Below are 15,131 nucleotides of genomic sequence, written 5' to 3'. Positions count from 1 at the left end.
ATATTCATGGTTACAGTTTTAATTGGTTAAATTCTTCATGCCGGTTAATAATTAATCATTAACATCCTTACTCCAAAGTAAAGTGCTGCTATGTTGTCCTTGTTTTCATGGCACTGTTTGCAATCAGATGACCTTATTGGCTACAAAAATGCAAGTGTTATTATTATTATTAATAATAATGATAATAAAGATAATAATAATTGTAGATATTTATTATTATTATTATTATTATTATTATTATTATTATTACTTTGAAAGTAACTAAGTAGATTAGATGGTTTAATGAATACATACGTGCAAGTAAGAGTAAGACTTGAAAATCTACTCATAGACATACAAATACCCCAAAAAAAGTACTTAATTACAGTAACTTGAGATTTTGTAATTAGTTACTTCCATCCCTCATAGTAAGGTTGGTAAATGAAAAGACAAGACTTTTTTTTTTTGCAGTTAATATATATAACATTTCCCACAGTCACAGATGTCAATTTATTTTCATTTACAGTTTATTTCAAAGTATTTATACATCACAGAACAAAAACAAACAAAAACTTCAATCAAAAATCATGAAAAAAGAGGATAAAACTGTACTTATTTTGTTACAGAAAAGTTGAATGCACCTACTGGTAACATTTAGTCGACAGACCCTATGATTTCAGAGTTCATTCACCCAAATGCAAGCTGTGCTGTTAAAAACTGTAAGGATAATATGAATATAAAACACATAGTTCATAGGCCCAAACCCAAGCTGAATTATTAAAACTGTAAAGATTATATGAATATAAAATGCATCAGAATCAGCTTTATTTGCTAAGAACATGTACACATGTTAAACACACAGTTCCAATAAGAAGAGTAAATAAAGTGAAAAACAAGGACAACAAAGGTGAAAACAAAAAACGAAAAAAGAAAACAGAACTATTTAAGACTGACCCCTAATACCTTAAAGCAAGTTTCCTGGTTATGTTTTGCGCTTGTAAATGTCATAGCCTATAAACATCTCATCCTGCTTTCTGTAAATGATTTGTTGATACAGAACAGACTGGTTTAGATAATGAGAGACCAAAATAATACGAATTATAGACCAAAGAACATATAAATTAATAGAAAAAAAAATCAACAGATTAATCAGAAATGCAAATAATCAGCCCTAAACAAGTGCATTTATATTTTGGTTATTTATCATGCCTTTTATGTTTTGTTTTTGTCAGTTACCTCCTGTTTTTCTGTAGTCTGCACATCATTAAAATATGTAGTTTTAAGTATACATTTTATTATATCAATGTTGTGATATGAGATTAGATATTGTCTTATATTATGGATATCGATATGACAGTTTTCTTTAGCTTATGTAATGCAACTGTAAAGTCTGCATTACATTAAAGTGATGTGATTTTCTGAATTTATCAGTCTATTCTAGCTTTTCTATTATTTAAATTTAATACCTTACAGTATTCACATTATTTATAATACTTTTTTTTTTATTTAAAATGTTTTTTATTAAAAATCACATTGTGCACCAATAGTCATCCCTATAGTTTATCTTTGTATCAGGGTATTTGGTCAAAAATATATTTGATTTTGTCTGTATCGTTCAGCCCTGCATTTTAGTATATTACGTTTTTGTACCCCCTCTTATTCCATTATAGTCTTGTTTTTGTTTTATAATTCTGTTTTTATTCTTTTAATCTAAACTGTTTCCTTTTATTGTCTGGAGCTGCAAAACTGTGGCTCCCAAACCAAAGTTTTATTATTGTATTATTTCCTGTTACACATCACAGACAACCTCTGTTGTGCAGTAATCTACACAATGAACAGAGACATTACTTTACAGACTGTACACAAAGTAAATAAGATTACCAAAACCCACTGCCGTTAAACATCATTGACATTTAATCACATTACAGTTACATAGTTTACTTAATTACTCAAAGAAGATTTCTGGGCAGTGAAGTTGGAGCCTTCACTGTGTTAATTTGCCAAGTACAGCCTTACAGTTTCCTTAATATAAAGTTTTGATAAACAAAAGAAACAGGGAAAACAAAAGAAAACAGGAAATTAATCAACAACTATGTTGGCCATCGATTAATTTACAAATTATAGACCAAAAAACTAATCAGTTAATCAAGAAAATAATCGACAGATTAATCAGAAATGAAAATAATCAGCCCTAAACTAGTGCATTTATATTTTGGATGTTTATCATACTTTATATGCTTTGTTTTTGCCAAGTATCCCCTGTTTTTCTGTAGTCTGCACATTATTAAAATACTTTTAAGTTTACATTTTAGTAATGCTGGACATTATATTGATATTATATATATATATATATGTTGTGATATGAGACTAGATATTGTCTCAGATTTTGGATATCATTATATCTTGATATAAAATAAACTTCTAGTTTTAAAGGCTGCATTACATTAAAGTGATGTAATTTTCCGAACATTCTAGTCTTTCTATTATTTGCCTTTAATGCCTTAGTTACAATATTCACATTATTTATAATTCTTTATTAAAACTCTCACTGTGCACCAATAGTCATCCCTACAGTTTTGTCTCAATATCAAGGTATTTGGTCAGAAATATTTTGATATTTGATTTTGTCCTTATCATTCAGCCCTACATTTTAGTATATTACATTTTTGTATATAGTATGTTAACCCCTCTTATTCTGCTGTAGTCTGTAACTGTTTTTATTCTTTTAATCTAAACTGTTTCCTTTTACTGTCTGGTGCTGCAAAAATCTGGCCTCCAAACCAAAGTTTTATTGGTGTATTATTTCCTAAGAAATGGGTAAAGTACTCTGTTATGTTTATCTTCAAACTAACCACACCTGTCTGTCTTCCCTTCCTCCCCTGGGAATTCATTCAGTGGGAATTCATTCAGTTTGATAACGTACGGGAACAGCCTGTCAGTGAAAGTGTGTGTGAAGGTGTGTATGTGTGTGTCAGTATCAGCATCATAGAATGACAGCTTTCCTGCATCCCAGTCCAGATTAACTCTGATCCTCTGGAGTTTCTTCTTCACTGACAGAACAGTGGTTGGACCTGGTGGTGAGCGTGCTGTGTATTCATCATTGTAGAACCCAATTCTCCATAATCCGGATGCTGTCTCTCCCTTCGTCTCTGTAGACTCTGCTAACACGCCCACTGTCCAGTCTCTCATGTCTTCAACTGCAATATCCCAGTTGTGAGTCCCTGATGTAAAGCTCTCAGAGCCCAGGACAAAGATGTAGGAATCAATCCTCTGTGAGTTTTCAGGAAGCTTCTGCCCTTTTCCATGTCTCACACTGGTCAGATCATCAAAGAGGAGGTGTTCTAGATGTGCAGTGTTTGGATCTAGAGCCACAGGAGTGAAGGAGACCATCTCCTTCATCTTGTTCCAGATGTTGTAGCTCAGGTTGCCCAGGTGTTTGTCCACATCTATCAGAGCTCCTGATGGCAGCTGTGGATCATCCAGCAGAGGGCGCTCCTGGACTTTTTCTACTGCAGCCTTGTAGTTCTGCAGGAATGAGACGTCTTCGGCTTTCAGCTCCTCCTCTGTGGCTCTGATTGTGTCTGAAAGAGCTGCAATGTCTGTGCTCAGAGCCTCAATCTGCTCCTTCATTGTCTGACTCTTCCGCTGCTCTTCCTCCCTCAGAGCAGTGATTCTGGCCTCCTCTTCCTCTTGTAGGAACTGGTGAAGCTTCTCAAACTGCTCCTTAATCTGCTTCTCTGTGTCATGAGCCTGGACCTTAATATGTTCTGCTGTTTGATCACAGTTTCCTTTAACTTGTTCGAACAGCTTCAGTTTCTCCTGTAAGGGCTTCAGTGTTTCCTGGAGCTCCTCTTTGTGATCCTGTGCAGCTTCATCGATGGGTCTGAATCTGTGGTTGTTGTGTGTTTTTGAATGCAGACAAACCACACATACTGGCTGCTGGTGGTCCAAACAGAAGAGTTTGAGTTTCTCAAAGTGCAGGTTGCAGAGAGCCTCAGCCTTGACTGAATCTTTCTGATCTCTCTCCAGTAAAAATGCTTCACACATGCTCTTTAACAGAGAATTAACAGGCAGCTCTTTTTGCAAAGATACGTGCTCACAAATTGGACACTCGTATGTTTGTTTCTCCGACCACCATCTCTGCAGACAGTCTTTACAAAAGCTGTGGCTACATGACAGAAGAACAGGATCTTTAAAGATGTCATTGCAGACAGGACAGGAGAGATCTTTTTCTGATGGATAAGCCATTTTCAGAAGAAAGACGAAGCACAGTCACAGTTGTGGCTCCTTTCCCGCCTTCACAGATGTTGCCCCGAAACTTACTTTAAGTTTTGAGATGTGGCTCTTGTAATGTTGAAATTCAGTTTGTGGAGTCTGCAGTTGCTCTTCAGTATTCCAGCATTTGTAAGTGTCCCCTTTTTCTTTGGACAAGTCCGTTTTTCTGGCGTGAAGATGAATCTGATCGCTTGTGTCTTAGTGTTTCATCAGGGTGTCCTCTCACGAGAATAACCGACTGATCTATTTTAAGCGGGCCAGAGAGCGTTGTTAGACCAGTTGTTTGTTGTGTTTCAAAATGTTTCTCTGCATTTTTTATTGGGCAAAGTAGAGCAAAGGCGGGTACAGTGGGCCAATCAGATAGCCAGTGTTTGAAATACGTAGTAAGACATTTTAGGCTCACATATTAGGCAGGTCCATACAGAATCTGTGCCCACAGAATTCTGATGAAACCTCAGCAGAGTTTAAATGAATAGAGATGTTGCTTGTAAAACTCATAATTTGATCAGTCACCTTACCAGTTATTTATTTATTAATGTATTTGCATACTTAATATGTTGAAGTGGTAATTGTTTGGAGATTAATATTTAAATGTTAATGGTTTCACATAATTCATTTTCTGCTCCATTTTCTGCTGGTTGACATTTTCAGCACATGTTCACACTTTGTTTTGTCTCAGACTTAAAAGTTCAACTAAAATCTACTAAATATTTCTTTCAACCCTGCTTGATTTAATTTTAGTTTGTTTTAATGTATTGTGCTTATTTTTGCTAAAAAAAAAACTATCTGTTATCAAACACTACTTTCTTTCTGCAATATGATCTACTGGATCTTTAGAATCTACCAAAACTATCTTTTCTACAAGATAGAAACTATTTCCTACATTAAACTGCATCTTGAGTAAGTGGCTCATGATGTTTGGAAAGAGAAGCTGGTTATGTTTTTTTCAGATGTATTTTTTCAGCACTTTGAGCACCACAAACCGAGTGTCATTTAGTCTCATTATATTGGAGAGAAGGCAGATGTCTCTACTGCTGATATCTGCAAAACTCTGCAGCTCTCTCCAGAAAAAATCTAGATGGATAAATAGCACTATATGTAAGAGGACAAATATGTATTTGTGATTTTTTTTTTAGTAGTATTACCTGTCTGTCCAAGATTCCCTTTAGCTGTGAGAGTTGTGGCATTTTTAACATCAGGTCCCCTCTTGACAGGATTTACCTTTTTTGTAGGATTACTAAACACTGGACAATTGAGGTATATCAAAGAATGTTGTCTTTATCTGGATTTCATATTTTAGCAGGTTTGGCAAATTTCCTTACAACCCCAAAAAAGAAAGCAATTATGAAGTTATTATGTTGTTATGATGCAGCATATTATCATTTTTTGATAATCATCATCATTCTTCGAGTCTTAACATTCAGCGTATGAGCACATGGCGACATTTTTTGACTTAATTTCACAACAATTTGTATGTAATCAGTCTCATTTTGGTCATTTGTCCTGCGATCTTTAGAAGTGGTAAAGAAGTACTGCAGTTATGCAGTTTGTGTCACAAATCACAGAAAAAAATTGATTAAAAATCTAATTATTCTGGTACAAGAGTCAACTTTATGCACTAGTCGTTAGGGTAGATGGAGATTCATCAGACAAATCAAATCGAACTGGTACATAAAACTGAGAGTCATACTGATTTCATGATAATAAAATATGCAAAATGTAAAATATATCAATAATAACCAAAGATATTGTTATCCTTAAATGCATCAGTTTTTACAACTAGCCTACTGATTCACTTTGTAAAGATATTTGCTCACAAACTGAACATTCGTGTGTTTGTTTCTCTCTCCACCATCTCTGCAGACAGTGTTTACAGAAGCTGTGGTGGCATGACAGAACAACAAGATCCATAAAGACGTCATGGCAGACCAGCCAGGAGAGATCATTTTCCGATCGGTAAGGCATTTTCTCTCTTAGTGAAACTGAAAACGCCAGAGCAGAAAACTCAATCTCTTTGTTATTTGACTTCTTTCCCTTCCTAGAAAAGTTCCCCCCTAATCCCAAGTTTCACTTTGAGCCATGACTCTTTTTGTTATCTAGTATTTCCATCTGTAACCATGCTCTCTCAGTTGAATTTGTGGTTTTCATCGTAGCATTTCTCTCCTCTCCAAAGGAGAATAACAGTTTAACAGAACTCGTTTTGTCTGGATGAGTCAGAGTTCGTTTTATTTCAAATCACTTCTCCCTCATTTTTCATTGGATAAAGAATATTGACGGAGGACCAATCAGTGACTAGACAGCCACTGTTTGGTTTCAGTTTGAAGATTTTAAATTATAACTGAAAAATACTCAATGCAGAAAAACTGAATTTGAACACAAAGCAGTGAGTCCCAACATCTCCAGGGTTCTCATTGGTCTGGAATACTTAGAAAATGGAAAGTCGGGGATTTTACAAACTATGATTTTACTATGCAGGTGTGTCAAAAAATCATCACAGACTCAAAAATAATCCCTCTCAGTCATCACTTCTGACCCACTAGAATATTGTGGTGTTTTTTGCAGAGACTCTGTCTTCTGTTTACTTTGTGGCAACCCTATTTTTCGGGGTTGTGTGAGGAAGAAGAACGTTGTATGATAAGTCTTACTAAAGTAAAATGATCATATATAGTATGAGGTTTCAGCACAGTAACTGAATTTCTTCCAACCTTCTGCAGCCTGTGAACTAAACTAAAAAAATGAAAGACTGAAGTCAATATTCTTAATTCCAGTTGATTTTAATTATCAAATGTACATCATCTCAGGGTTTAATTTTTCACATTAAAACAGTCATTCCCTAATACAAAATGAGAAGTTCTTTTCCCCCATACAAAAATGTTCTCATCCCTTAAGTATCAAAAGTAGCAACGATTAGGCAACAACATCCAGGTAAGACATGAAGACAGATTCATCTAGCTTTCTACAGGATTTACACACAAAACAAAAGTCTGACCTCTGATCTTCCAGCTCAGATCTGTTTTTTTTTTTTTCATTTTAGTATTTCATGCAGTGATTAACAGTGTTTGATTATACTTTCACTGCAAAGAGTATCACTAGAAGAGAAGTAATATATATGTCAGTATCAAATCCAACATCCCTACCAGAGTGTGATTTTTAGCACATCAGAACTGAGCCACGAAGATAAAAGTCAGACCTGCTTATGTGAAAATGCAGCTGAAGGAACAACAGAAAACAGCGATGAACCCAAAACTCTAGCACATAATTAAGTAGTCTGTTGTACAGTGCAGGAACCAGTAGTGTGAAGGCAGCTTTAACAGACATTGATTCGTTATGGCAACATTATGTACTCATGGGATTCTGGGAGATGAGTTTCAAGAGAAATAAATCAATAATAAACATCAGTAGTTGCTTACAGTTTGACGCTACCTGTCGGAGCGAGTTTGATCTGTCCACACTTTTAAAGAAACATCATACTGACAATAAACCAACACAGAGAAGCTCTTTTTTTTCTTTAAATTGAGATGTTTAGTCATGTGTTTTGTAAACTGAAGGATTCAATATCTGGTCATTTGGCTTAGAAACCTCACAGGTTAAATGTGTCTCTCTTTTCCATATTGTTCCTGGCATTATGTAACCTGAAACAAAGTGCTGTATAATTCCAGTTATTTTGTTAAGCATTTAAAAGTTTGTCTCCACTTGTCTCAGGTCCAATTTAGTTTTAACATTTTGGAAGTGCACAGAGGCACCAGCTAACGTCTTGTGTAAAACCAGCAATCTTTAATTTACCAATCAAGTATAAGAACTATCGTCAAGTGCAATATTTGTCAATTGGGAAAGAGAGATCTCATCTGTTGATTTTTTTTTTTTTGCCCTGAAATTACCAATCAGGTCATTATTTATTTTATCCACTTTATTTACAGCTCCAGCTTCAGGCCAGATTACAGCATCTACAACTTTTACCATTTTGCCTCCCTGATTCACTGCAGAAAAGGACATTTATTTTCTCTTCCCTTCAACTTGAATGTTTCTTTTTAAATTAGTTTTGTGACTTTTTTACTTTTTGGTGAGCAGTTTGGTACCTGTAAATCAATTGTGTTGGGGCAAAAATCAGATGTGGGCACTTAAGAGACACTTAAAATTTTCAGATGTATTTTTTCAGCACTTTGAGCACCACAAACCGAGTGTCATTTAGTCTCATTATATTGGAGAGAAGGCAGATGTCTCTACTGCTGATATCTGCAAAACTCTGCAGCTCTCTCCAGAAAAAATCTAGATGGATAAATAGCACTATATGTAAGAGGACAAATATGTATTTGTGATTTTTTTTTTTAGTAGTATTACCTGTCTGTCCAAGATTCCCTTTAGCTGTGAGAGTTGTGGCATTTTTAACATCAGGTCCCCTCTTGACAGGATTTACCTTTTTTGTAGGATTACTAAACACTGGACAATTGAGGTATATCAAAGAATGTTGTCTTTATCTGGATTTCATATTTTAGCAGGTTTGGCAAATTTCCTTACAACCCCAAAAAAGAAAGCAATTAGGAAGTTATTGTGTTGTTATGATGCAGCATATTATCAATTTTTGATAATCATTATCATTCTTTGAGTCTTAACATTCAGCGTATGAGCACATGGTGACATTTTTTGACTTAATTTCACAACAATTTGTATGTAATCAGTCTCATTTTGGTCATTTGTCATGCAATCTTTAGAAGTGGTAAAGAAGTACTGCAGTTATGCAGTTTGTGTCACAAATCACAGAAAAAAATTGATTAAAAATCTAATTATTCTGGTACAAGAGTCAACTTTATGCACTAGTCGTTAGGGTAGATGGAGATTCATCAGACAAATCAAATCGAACTGGTACATAAAACTGAGAGTCATACTGATTTCATGATAATAAAATATGCAAAATGTAAAATATATCAATAATAACCAAAGATATTGTTATCCTTAAATGCATCAGTTTTTACAAGTAGCCTACTGATTCACTTTGTAAAGATATTTGCTCACAAACTGAACATTCGTGTGTTTGTTTCTCTCTCCACCATCTCTGCAGACAGTGTTTACAGAAGCTGTGGTGGCATGACAGAACAACAAGATCCATAAAGATGTCATGGCAGACCATCCAGGAGAGATCATTTTCCGATCGGTAAGCCATGTTCTCTCTTAGTGAAACTGAAAACGCCAGAGCAGAAAACTCAATCTCTTTGTTATTTGACTTCTTTCCCTTCCTAGAAAAGTTCCCACCTAAACCCAAGTTTCACTTTGAGCCATGACTCTTTTTGTTATCTAGTATTTCCATCTGTAACCATGCTCTCTCAGTTGAATTTGTGGTTTTCATCGTAGCATTTCTCTCCTCTCCAAAGGAGAATAACAGTTTAACAGAACTCGTTTTGTCTGGATGAGTCAGAGTTCGTTTTATTTCAAATTGTTTCTCCCTCATTTTTCATTGGATAAAGAATATTGACGGAGGACAAATCAGTGACTAGACAGCCACTGTTTGGTTTCAGTTTGAAGATTTTAAATTATAACTGAAAAATACTCAATGCAGATTATCAGATAGATGCAGAGAAACTGAATTTGAACACAAAGCAGTGAGTCCCAACATCTCCAGGGTTCTCATTGGTCTGGAATACTTAGAAAATGGAAAGTCTGGGATTTTACAAACTATGATTTTACTATGCAGGTGTGTCAAAAAATCATCACAGACTCAAAAATAATCCCTCTCAGTCATCACTTCTGACCCACTAGAATATTGTGGTGTTTTTTGCAGAGACTCTGTCTTCTGTTTACTTTGTGGCAACCCTATTTTTCGGGGTTGTGTGAGGAAGAAGAACGTTGTATGATAAGTCTTACTAAAGTAAAATGATCATATATAGTATGAGGTTTCAGCACAGTAACTGAATTTCTTCCAACCTTCTGCAGCCTGTGAACTAAACTAAAAAAATGAAAGACTGAAGTCAATATTCTTAATTCCAGTTGATTTTAATTATCAAATGTACATCATCTCAGGGTTTAATTTTTCACATTAAAACAGTCATTCCCTAATACAAAATGAGAAGTTCTTTTCCCCCATACAAAAATGTTCTCATCCCTTAAGTATCAAAAGTAGCAACGATTAGGCAACAACATCCAGGTAAGACATGAAGACAGATTCATCTAGCTTTCTACAGGATTTACACACAAAACAAAAGTCTGACCTCTGATCTTCCAGCTCAGATCTGTTTTTTTTTTTTTCATTTTAGTATTTCATGCAGTGATTAACAGTGTTTGATTATACTTTCACTGCAAAGAGTATCACTAGAAGAGAAGTAATATATATGTCAGTATCAAATCCAACATCCCTACCAGAGTGTGATTTTTAGCACATCAGAACTGAGCCACGAAGATAAAAGTCAGACCTGCTTATGTGAAAATGCAGCTGAAGGAACAACAGAAAACAGCGATGAACCCAAAACTCTAGCACATAATTAAGTAGTCTGTTGTACAGTGCAGGAACCAGTAGTGTGAAGGCAGCTTTAACAGACATTGATTCGTTATGGCAACATTATGTACTCATGGGATTCTGGGAGATGAGTTTCAAGAGCAATAAATCAATAATAAACATCAGTAGTTGCTTACAGTTTGACGCTACCTGTCGGAGCGAGTTTGATCTGTCCACACTTTTAAAGAAACATCATACTGACAATAAACCAACACAGAGAAGCTCTTTTTTTTCTTTAAATTGAGATGTTTAGTCATGTGTTTTGTAAACTGAAGGATTCAATATCTGGTCATTTGGCTTAGAAACCTCACAGGTTAAATGTGTCTCTCTTTTCCATATTGTTCCTGGCATTATGTAACCTGAAACAAAGTGCTGTATAATTCCAGTTATTTTTTTTCGTTAAGCATTTAAAAGTTTGTCTCCACTTGTCTCAGGTCCAATTTAGTTTTAACATTTTGGAAGTGCACAGAGGCACCAGCTAACTTCTTGTGTAAAACCAGCAATCTTTAATTTACCAATCAAGTATAAGAACTATCGTCAAGTGCAATATTTGTCAATTGGTAATTTCAGGGCAAAAAAAAAAAAATCAACAGATGAGATCTCTCTTTCCCAATCAGGTCATTATTTATTTTAGCCACTTTATTTACAGCTCCAGCTTCAGGCCAGATTACAGCATCTACAACTTTTACCATTTTGCCTCCCTGATTCACTGCAGAAAAGGACATTTATTTTCTCTTCCCTTCAACTTGAATGTTTCTTTTTAAATTAGTTTTGTGACTTTTTTACTTGTTGGTGAGCAGTTTGGTACCTGTAAATCAATTGTGTTGGGGCAAAAAAAATATGAAAAACAAAATCAGCACACATAGCTTTGTTAAGCAACTTGTTCATTGGACAGTTATTTGCAGTGCAGCTAACATGTCTCCTCAAACAAAACAGGGATGCAAAATGGTGCAGGAGGAGTGACAGCGGACTTCTTGGTGCCTCACGGGACGGTGACTTGGAAGGGGGAGCCTGGGATGTGATCTTCGCCCCACTTGACCACCAGGATGTAGTTGCCCCGCTCCTTCAGCACGTAGCTGACGTTGTACTGCAGGTTGCCCAAGTGTTTGACCAGAACCTCCTCACAGGGGACCTGAGGACCGTGTACACCCACCAGGAGCATATTTTTACCTGGAAAGAGGAGGAGAAGATAACAGGTACATAAAGTATCCCAACGTCAAATTGTTAACAGTGTCGTTGCTTTATGTCTTGCGTTTGCACACCATCATCACAGGTCAGCAGTGAGATCCTTACCAGCCTTGCTGCAGTCGACAGAGAAGCTGCTCCTCTGACCCACGAAGGCCTTGCTGAGACCGGGGCCTCGGCTCAGCACCTTGCTGGCATCTGAGTCGGCAAACCTGGGCATGGCGCTCTGGGTGTAGCTGCTGCTGGACGCTCTTACTGCTGGATCCACAGTCAGGGTCGACGTCTCACTGGCATTGGTCACATTTACCAGCCGAGGACCTGAGATGGACAGAGAAAAATCAGGTATAATCTTTTTTTTAATAAAACATTTTTAAAATGTGTTGCAGAACAGGAGCGTGAACTACAGTAAAAAGATATCAGGACTTTGACATGAAATCAACACAATTTAAAGCCTGCTGCATCTTTTAAATGACCTAAACAGCATAATAGTAATAATAATTTAAACTGTATGTTACGGTCATCCTTCCATTTGCTGAAGACTATGATGGAGTTGAAAGCTAAAAACAAACCTTAGATTATTTTGATACTCCTTTTTGTATCATACTTAGTGGCATTAAATATTTTTATAGTGGCAGGCTGATCAGTTGGGCTGATTATTTGGCAATTTAAGATACTTGTTCTCAGCTGATGTCTGCACTCATGAGGCTGATGATAAAAACATCTGCTGACACATCTGCAGGCAGTCTTGTCAGTGTGGCTGCTTAGCTTAGCTTTGAAAAGGTTAATTTTCCTGAGTTGCAATCATCTCATCGTCTTTGCTCAATGTTAACATGTTTCTCCTAAACAACAGAAAATCGAGAGTACAGGTAAGTTCAGCAGAGAGACGTTCACCAACTTACCTGTGACTTTGGCCTTGAAGGGACTGCCTGTAATGTGGTTCGGCCCTCCATATTTGATGCTGATCAGGTAGTTTCCAGGTGCCATGGGAGTGTACTGCACCTTGTAGCCCTCAGGAACCTCCTGGCAGTCCATCTTGACCTTGGATGGACCCTCGATGGTCACAGCCAAGGCCCCGGGGCCCGCCTTAGTGTTGTTAATGATGAACTCTGACTGTGTACCTGCACAGTTAAAACACTTTGTTTTACAACTAGCAGTGGTTGTCACAGTGTTGTAGTCCTGTTATCAAAAGGATACTTTGGATGTTTTTAAGTGTATGAGTTGTATGAGGTACTTATTCATGTAGTCAGTGTATTATAGAGGTCAACACACCCCAAGTTTCAAGAAGCAGTAGAACTACCAGTACATTTAAAAAAACAAAACAAGCCAAATTTCACCCTGTCTCACTCAACTAGACTCCACTGGTAAAATCTGTAATTTTACCCTGCAGTACATGGGAGTTGTCTGTCTGCAGCTGCCTTGAGCTGTTAGTTTGTTTGTGTTATTGTGTGACTTTAGTGGATCTGAACACTGAAAGTCACACAATAACACGTTACCAATGAAGTATGGGTGGACTGGAAAGAGCAATATTTAGCTTCTATAAAACTGGTTTCCTGTCTCAAAAGGGCTCTAAATATAGCATATACTTTTATGATTTTATAATGTGGGGCTTTTTTTTTTGCTGCTGATCATGTCCACAGCAGTATATTGCTTAGCTTCCTACACCAGTACTCCTGCTGCTCCTCCAAACTCGGGGAGCGTCAGCCACCATCTTTTGTAGGTAATACACTGACTATGGAAAAGTATCTCATATAACTTCAAATAATTCAAACTGTCCCTGTAAGCACACACAACTATAATTTTATGCTTTAATAGAAATAATCTTAATTTGTTTTGCTTTCATAAACAGAATAATTACAGCAGGTAAGAGGTCATAGTTAGACAGGTAACTCACCTGTCGTGCCTCTCTCCAGTCCAGCGCCATACGCAGAGACCAGACCAGGCTCTCCGGTCTGTCCTGGTTCCCCGACTCTGACCTGGAAAGGACTTCCTGGGATGTGAGATCCGTTGAACTTGACATCGATGGTGTGGATGCCGTTCTCCCGGGGGATGAACCGGACAGCGTACTTGTCTGGACGACAGGACAAAGGGATTTGATTACAAGCAATATAAGAACAGATTTGTTGTGTTGCTGAAGAGCAACAGACTGTCCTTGAAAACACTAGTAAAACACACACAGACCTTTTTCCAGCTCAGTGACGACACACTCCTCCAGAGCTCCTGACGGGCTGTGGACTTTGGCCGCCATCTTGCCCTGCGCTCCATTCAGACGCACTGCAAAGGATGCTGGGTGATTCACCTTCAGACCAGACTCCTACCAAGGTCAGACACACACACACACACACACACACACACACACACACACACAGTCAGTGTAAAGGGATGGACAAGAAAATGAGGCAACACCTCAAGACACAGACACACATACAAATGCACAGTCACATTTAAGTAGTGAAACACTACAAACTGTGTTCCTGTTCGCAGTTTCTATTCTGTTATTTTCTGTGCTCTATTTCTATGATTTCTCTCCATTTATTTATTGTCTGTCTTCTACTCTTACCTGAGCTCCCGCTGGTGCAGCTCCAGCAGACAGAAGCAGACAGCCACAGTGTTAAAAAGCAGTTAGACACATGGACACTACAGTCTTATGGTGTTACAGTACAGTCTTAAAGGAAGTACTCAATAAATCTGATAAAGATTTTGCCAGCTGTTCATTTGCACACAAACATTTTTAATAAAAAATTAACACTAAGATATAGTATGGACTGAGTGGGACATTTTACAGTGTAAAATTAAACATGTTAGCGCTCTCTGGTGGACAGACTATGTTATGGATAAACCGTCCTTTTTAACTGATGTTTCTTTGGTCAAATTTAGCTAATCCCAGTAATATTATAGTGCCAATCAGCCAGGCTGCAATTTCTAACTTTTTCCAGTGGAGAAAGGCCTGGCTGTGTGAGAAGAGGCTGCAAGAATGTATTATTGGGGTGGACAAAATGGATATGACTTTTTTTCTATACTTTGAGAAATGTAAATAATTTCTACAAAATGTCTCTTCATTTTAGAGCCGAAGCCAAAGGACTATTACAAACTTACAGTATAGAGTGCTGCAGCGATGATATATTATTGTAGGCACACACTTAAGTTAGCTTCGCTCTGGTTGCTGCTGTAAAAAGCCAATGGGATTTTTCCATTGTATTCTGGATTAGTG

General features: G+C 36.9%; 2 protein-coding genes across 3 annotated transcripts in view; both read right to left on the bottom strand.

Moving 5' to 3' along the window:
- Window positions 1-2,718: 2,718 nt before the first annotated feature.
- LOC146332197 (E3 ubiquitin-protein ligase TRIM39-like) lies at window positions 2,719-4,227 on the bottom strand. The gene has a single exon (XM_084745826.1). It carries the CDS (start codon window positions 4,225-4,227, stop codon window positions 2,827-2,829), a length of 1,401 nt encoding a protein of 466 aa, XP_084601952.1. The 3' UTR covers window positions 2,719-2,826.
- Window positions 4,228-10,220: 5,993 nt separating this feature from the next.
- flnba (filamin B a) overlaps window positions 10,221-15,131 on the bottom strand; it is an 86,098-nt gene continuing 81,187 nt past the window's right edge. For both annotated transcript variants that reach the window (XM_084740300.1, XM_084740309.1), the window contains 5 exons: window positions 14,102-14,234; window positions 13,815-13,991; window positions 12,823-13,041; window positions 12,032-12,241; window positions 10,221-11,908 (listed from right to left, as the gene is read on the bottom strand). In XM_084740300.1, the coding sequence (XP_084596426.1) occupies window positions 11,721-11,908; window positions 12,032-12,241; window positions 12,823-13,041; window positions 13,815-13,991; window positions 14,102-14,234 (927 nt within the window). In that variant the 3' untranslated portion in view covers window positions 10,221-11,720. The remainder of the gene's footprint in view (window positions 11,909-12,031; window positions 12,242-12,822; window positions 13,042-13,814; window positions 13,992-14,101; window positions 14,235-15,131) is intronic.

This window comes from Lutjanus erythropterus, chromosome 2, assembly GCF_056507025.1.
Source record: "Lutjanus erythropterus isolate fLutEry1 chromosome 2, fLutEry1.hap2, whole genome shotgun sequence".
Classification (NCBI taxonomy): Eukaryota; Metazoa; Chordata; class Actinopteri; order Lutjaniformes; family Lutjanidae; genus Lutjanus; species Lutjanus erythropterus.
Note: the sequence above shows the minus strand (reverse complement) of the source record. Positions and strands in the feature narration are given on the sequence as shown.

Excerpts from the sequence above, each read along its gene's own strand:
- LOC146332197 (XM_084745826.1), bottom strand. The coding sequence starts at position 4,227 with ATGGCTTATCCATCAGAAAAAGATCTCTCCTGTCCTGTCTGCAATGAC.